The sequence below is a fragment of the Amblyomma americanum genome, chromosome 1 (genome assembly GCF_052857255.1).
Source record: "Amblyomma americanum isolate KBUSLIRL-KWMA chromosome 1, ASM5285725v1, whole genome shotgun sequence".
NCBI classification, from domain to species: domain Eukaryota; kingdom Metazoa; phylum Arthropoda; class Arachnida; order Ixodida; family Ixodidae; genus Amblyomma; species Amblyomma americanum.
This window is the reverse complement of record NC_135497.1, coordinates 71,316,718-71,323,388: the sequence shown is the minus strand read 5'-3', so window position 1 is coordinate 71,323,388 and position 6,671 is coordinate 71,316,718. Positions and strand designations below refer to the sequence as shown.

Below are 6,671 nucleotides of genomic sequence, written 5' to 3'. Positions count from 1 at the left end.
TTGGAATAATTCGCCACTCTGAAATCCGTGGGATGGCTGAAAGCAACCTCTCGAGGTAACCGCGACACGAGTAGAAGTGGTTACCAAGATGAACCACGTCTCCGTTCAGGCCAGGTGCTCAACATTCTTGCAAAAAAGCGGCCGAACATTAATTGCGGAAAATTGAAGACGGTCATGATGAAACCATTATCTATTGGAACGCTATATGTACTCAAGATGTGCGTGGAGAAGGGATCAGTCTCCCACGTTACAGTAAGAAAGTTACCGATTACAATTACCTCTGAAATGTAACTGATTCCCAGTGGTCAACGGCAGCCTAAGAAAAGTAATGAACAATTACAGAGAAGTACTCGATTACTATTGCGTTATTTTCCATCCATCTTTCATTAGCATAGCACAAATATGCACGGACGGTAATGAGCTGTTGCGGCTTGCTTTAACTATACACTCTTGCAGGGCATACTTAGGTAATTTCACCCGCAGTTGTTTTTCTAAGTTGTTTTGTGGAATCACAAGACAATGCGACAAGGCCTATATTATATGACCTCATCCTGGTTCATTGATGTGCACGTAAGTCTAGAAGCCATCAAAGCTGCTCTGTGGCGAGTATTGTATGAAGCCTGCACTCCATGTACGCGAAAACTCACGCGAACGCGAAGGCGACGGCGGCGGCGACGGCTGGCGTTCGCTCTGTCGCTTGTGGGCAACCTCCATGCAAGCGAAGGCGGCAGGCGACGCGAACCCGCGACGTGCGCAGCGGATTCCGTGCTTTGCGCACTCAAGCTTAGAAACACGCCCGTAACCTGTTCTCTCTCTTAAAATTTTGTGAGTGTGCCTCATAGTCAGGGCCAAAGGAATATTTCCTCTACGGCAGCGGTGTAGCGGCAGTGGAGATAGCCAAAGGCGTGCTTGCGGAGACGAAGTCACATCACGGGTTCACGGGGGAGGTGTGCTTTCGTTCGGTGCCTGTGCACTCCGGCTTAGTAAAAACACTCCCATGAACTGTCACCGCAACCTGACTGTAAGTGAGCAAACTATAATATACCACTGAGAATGCGCGCCGCGAGTGTTTCTGCACAGTTGGAGCGCAGCGGCACGGTGGATCGAGCGCCGGTACCCGCGGCTCGACACGCATCTCTCCCTGCAGTACGCCCGCTCGCGTAGCCCGCTCCAAATGCTGTTAGCCCTCCGCACCCAACAAGTAGATTGTTTTAATTATTTAAATCGTGCGGGTCTGCCTCTCAGCTACAAAACCAAATATTTTCTCGACGGTGGCGATGACCAAGACGACGGGCTGGTTTCGTGAGATGTACCCGTGAGAAACCATGGACAAACCGGAAACGGCTTTGGCGGGCTCTGATTGGCCAGTCGCGTGGGGGACTTCCGGGCGACGAGCGAAATTTTCTGTGGGTGCAGATCCGAGCGACACGGCAAGCGACACATGCATTTTGCTTCGCGCGACGGCGTCGCTCGTCGCTTGCCGCCGTCGCCTTCGCGTTCGCGTGAGTTTTCGCGTACATGGAGTCCAGGCTTGATCCTGGCAAAAAGCCTTTGCAGATGACCATCACTTCTTGCTTGTGCATTATAACCATGGTAAATGCACAACCGCAACGCAACAACGCCTGAATTTAATGAAGTTAAACTTACACCATAGGAAGCGTAAGGCGTTTAGAAATGCAACTTCATTTGTGCAAGGCGCGAACAGTCGCGGCACCGATTTTCCGCGGATCATGTAAGTTATTCGGGAAAATATAGAAAATTAGGCTCTTGGCAAAATTAATTTTAGAGCAACTGCTGCAAACATCAGAGTCCTGGACAAATGCTAGTTTCCGCAGATGCTGAGACTGCATCAAGAATTAATGGTTACTAGTCGCAGCTAAACACCAGGAACAGGACGCTTTTCCCTAGGGCCTTCTGTTGGCGCATGATAAGCCTATTAGAGCAGTAGTTTTGCGCCTCTCAGATGGAAGGCCAAAAATCTCTATGAGGCTCACCTAAAGTACCTACGAACACTGGCGAACATAACTCATGGTTATTAGTGTTGAGGACAAAGAAATTACGGCAGACTGGGACGCACGCCAAATACTTCGTAAATTGCTCGGTTCAAAAACAAGTTCAGGATTCTTGAACATCATTTTTAACTTTGAGGCAACGTGGAATATTGTAAGGCATTGTTATAGAAAAATTGAAACTAATGGTTCATTATTTCGATGCGTATCTTTTTAACTTTATCCATCGCCCGCATTGAGTAGTCAAAGACTGCCACAGAAAACTAATTGAGAACGTTTTTGACGATAGCAAAACCGTTAATCTGCCGAGGAGAGATCTTCCGATATATTGGTTGTTATAGCGAGGTCTTACGATATATGAAAATATTGACTTTATAAAAAATTTCCTGATGAAAAATGCGCTTGCCCAGTATTTCTGGGTATAAAGTAGATTTTGACTAGCACACAGGGCCGTATTGACACTGAACCTAAACTAGAAAATAAGCCGCAAACACTACAAAGACATATGACTGACGTGACTGGAACGGAGGGCAAAAAAAAATCTAGAACATGATAAGAATCGAGAACATATTTTTTCTCCAAGCAAAAACCTTCGAAGACGGTGCACTTGCACCCCAGACGACCATAATAGTTAATCACCGAGCGACACAACAGCAGTTATGGCTGCTGTCTTGAATAACAACTGTGCCCCGAAACCGCAACTACTACTGCTAAAATTAAATAAAAATAGCAGTGACCTTCGATAACCCTTAGCAACCGACACTTCAAAAGAGAATATAGTGAAATCAGATTAAAGAAAAAAAACAAATACTCAACACAACCAAAGAGCAGATTTTCGAAGGAGCGGAACAAAATAAACGCACAGAAATAAAACAGACGGGCGAGTCTGCGCAGTACCGGCCAGATTAAAGTACGAACTGAGAGCGTAAGCAGCTTACGCAGGCACAGGCTCGGGGCGCCTCCTCGAGACAACGCGAAGGGTTCTGCGCCTCTCCACAGCCGAGCGTTGCAGGGAAGGCGCCCCGGCCGAAGGATGAGTGAAGAGGCAGCGGCTGCGCCCAGGGAGCCGTCAGCAGCCGCCCGCTGGGCGCAGCACCACCGCCCAAGCACACGAGGGGGGGCTGCTTTTCTCAGCGTGGTTTATTGGGCCGGACGTATGTACACGGGAAGGGAAGGGTTGGGACGGCCGCTCATAGAAAATGGGCGTCTCTCGCGCACTCTGCAGATATAGGCACATCTTATGTACAGGTCTCTCTCGCGGGGAAGTCACAGCGGCGGCAGCTTGGAGGCGGCGTGGGCGAGCCGCTGCATGTCCAGGTGCTGCTTCCTCCACTTGATCCTCCGGTTTTGGAACCATACCTTGACCTGCGCCTCGGTGAGCCTCAGTGCTGCCGCCAGGTACAGACGTTCGGGGCCCACCATGTACTGCTGCTGCTGGAACTCCGCCTCGAGCCGCTCCAGCTGGTCGGCGGTGAAGATGGTGCGCACGCGCTTGGGCCTCGGTTCCGATGAGCCCTGTCGGCGGCCGCCGCTGCAGGCGTCGGGCCTCCGGCGCCCTTCGGTGCCGCCGCAGCTCTCGGAGTTGGAAGACGGCGCGGGCGTGGAGGAGTCCGGCGACGCGGGTCCCAGGCCCAGCAGCGCCTCGATGCTGAAGGCCGCCCCGCGGGGAGTGAGGCCCGCGCTGAGCGGGCCCTGGTCGGACGGAGCCGGCGGTAGGGCGGTCGTTGCGGGTGTTTCGCTGTGCATTACTGCTGGTTGGTTGGTTGGTTGGTACTATGGGATATTCTGGGGAGGGGGTACTGGTCCCGACGTATGTTGGCCCTTAGGGCATCACTCTTGGGGACCAGGGGAAGGGGTTAGGGGGATGTAGGGTGGGGAGGGGAGGGGGGAGGGTGCATCATGTCCGGGGGAAGCCGTGGCCTGGGGTCCGTCAGGAGGGTCCTTTGGTCCCGCCATCTCGACGCCGCAGCAGCAATTCCAACTCGCACCTGGGAGGGGAAAAAACCGCGGTGCACTGGGAGTGTGTGCAAGCACCAGCGGGGGGGGGGGAATAGACCTGGTGCACTGGAATAGTGTGCAAGCACCAGGCCGGGGAAGGAGCCGCGGACCTCTTGTGGCCAACGCCTCGTGCTAGACGGGGCGATGGACTAGAGGAGGAGGCTCAGGCCAGACTCGCCAAGAAAGGAGAGGAGAACCCGGTGCGCCTGGAGCTGGTTGCGGACCGGGAACAGGAGGTCGTCCTCCGTGGTGGTCCGGAGACCAAGTGCCCGGTAGCCCGACTCCAGGCGCTGCCTGGAGAGGTCGTGGGCCGGGCACGCCAACAGAAGGTGACCGAGAGTGCCCGTGTCACCGCAAGAAGGGCAGGCAGGGGAGGAGGCCCGGCCATGGACGTATAGCCTGGAAGGCGTCCACGTACATCCGATTCGGAGACGCAGAAGGAGGGAACGGTCCCGCCGGGGCAGCTGGTCCGAGAGCCGGCGGAAGGGCTTTCGGGCCGCTATTCTGCGGTCCGGGTGAAGGGTCCGCACCACCTGCAACAGGAGAGAGCGGGCAAAATCGTGTTGGGTCACTGCCAAGGATACCGGGGACCCATCGGCGTGAGCTGACTTGGCCGAAGCATCAGCCAGGTCGTTGCCCTCAGTGCCGGAGTGGCCCGGCACCCAATGCAGCGTGATCCGGCGGCCCGCATCCTCCAGGGCGTGCAGACGGGCCCTGAGCTGAGAGGTGGTGGCCACGACATCGTGAGACCTGGTCAGCAGCTGCAGGGCTGGCCGGGAGTCGCAGAGGACTGCCACAGGACCAGGTGGGAGGGCCGCCATGAGGTCAGCCGCCAGGTGGAGTCCTGCCAGCTCGGCCGCTGTCGAACTGCCTGGGAAGGAGAGCCTGCAAGTCTTGGTGACTCCCAACTGCGGGGCCACGAGAGCCGCAGCTGCCCGACCTGAGGCCGGCAGTACCGACCCATCGGTGAAGAGGAGAGTGGAGTCTCCGCACTCCTCCAGAAAGGCAGCAGCAGCCTGCTTGATGGCTGCAGCCGGTGTGCGGCGCTTGGACGTTCCTCCAAAGTCCAGGAAGACCTGCAGAGGAGGACGCGTGGGGAGCGGGGGGAGGGCCAGATGGCTGCTGGGTTGGCCCAGGGACTCCAGGTAGGCGCCAGCGAGCATGCCCATCCTGGAGTGGGGGCGCCCCAAGAGACGTGCACAGAGGGCTTCACCGTCAGGTACATGGTGGAGCCGGTCCGTGTGTGTGAGGCCTCTCTGCAATAACAGAAGGTTTAGTGGGAGCACCCCCGCTTCGGCAAGGGTGGCCGGGGTCTGGGAGTTCCGTGGGACACCCAGGAGGCGGCGGATCCACTTCCGCCGAGCAATCTCGAGGCGGTTGAGCCGGGTGTCCCTGAGGGCCACCAGGGGGAGGGCGTAGAGGACTGCCGAGGTCCCAGCAGCCTCGAACAGCCGGATGGCCCAGGAGGCAGAGCAGCCATTCCCACGTGCCAGGAGGCGCTCGGCCGTTCGGCCGACGCGGTCCAGGTGGAGCAGGAGGGGCTTGTCTGCTGGGATCCAAGTGAGGCGATGGTCAATGGTTAGCCCAAGGTACCTCACTTGTTGTCTCCAGGGCAGGTTGGTGCCGTCGATCTGCAAGGTGCGGATCCCGGCCGTGGCCTGTGCACCTCGTGGGTGGACGAGAAGGGCCTCCGACTTTGTGGCGGAGAGCACCAGGCCCTTGGAAGTCAGGAAGGACTTCACCGCGTCGAGGGCCCGCTGGAGAGCCCGCCTTGCAGAGACGATGTGCCTGCGGGGGGCGCGGACCCAGAGAGCGATGTCATCTGCGTAAAGAGAGCAGAAGACACGAAGGCGATCCTGCTGGATGGCGTTCGGGAGGCCGGCCATGACCAGGTTGAAGAGGAAGGGGCTGAGGACTGAGCCCTGCGGAACCCCGGCGGTGATGGGGCGAGGAGAGCTCAGGGTGCCCCCGACCCGAACCTGCATGGACCGGTTAGAAAGAAAGGCGGTTACGAAACGGCGCAACCGCCCGGTCACTCCAAGATCGTCTAGAGCCTGCTCGATCATGGAGTGGGGCAGGCTGTCAAAGGCTGCCTGGACGTCCAGTAGGACCAGGAAGGCAACCTCTCCCTGCTGCTTGGCCTCCTCCAGGCAGGAGACCACATCGGCAATGGAGTCTGCTGTGCAGCGGTGCCTGCGGAAGCCCGTCTGGCACTCGGAGAGGAAGTCGCTCGCCCTGGCTATCCAGGAGAGGCGTTGCAGGGCCACGAACTCCATTGACCTGCAGGCTGCTGAGGTCAGCGACACAGGTCGGTAGGAGGATAGAGCCTTGAGGGGTTTCCTGGCCTTCCGGATCGGGACCACGATTGCCGTGGACCAGCTCTCCGGGAGGATGCCGCTGTCCCAGATGATGTTGAAGGCATCCAGGAGGCGGGCCTGCTCTGGGGCACCCAGGTTCCGCAGCATCTGCAAAGTGAGCCCATCTGCCCCAGGAGCGCTCCGCTGCTTGGAGCGGTGGAGGGCTCGGTGGAGCTCATGAGGGGTGATGGGGGCTTCACACAGGGCTGCAACGGAACTGGTTACGCCTGCCGGAAGAGGGGGTCGTCCGGGAGGAGGCTGGGCCAAGGGGACCAGAGGAGGGACAGAGACCGTGAGGCTGGCTGAA

The 6,671-nt window shown here is 57.4% G+C and overlaps 1 protein-coding gene across 1 annotated transcript; it reads right to left on the bottom strand.

Annotated features, from left to right (window-relative positions):
- Positions 1 to 3,152: 3,152 nt before the first annotated feature.
- LOC144112991 (uncharacterized) lies at positions 3,153 to 3,757 on the bottom strand. Its single transcript, XM_077645841.1, has one exon. It carries the CDS (start codon positions 3,753 to 3,755, stop codon positions 3,276 to 3,278), a length of 480 nt encoding a protein of 159 aa, XP_077501967.1. The 5' UTR covers positions 3,756 to 3,757; the 3' UTR covers positions 3,153 to 3,275.
- Positions 3,758 to 6,671: the final 2,914 nt, after the last annotated feature.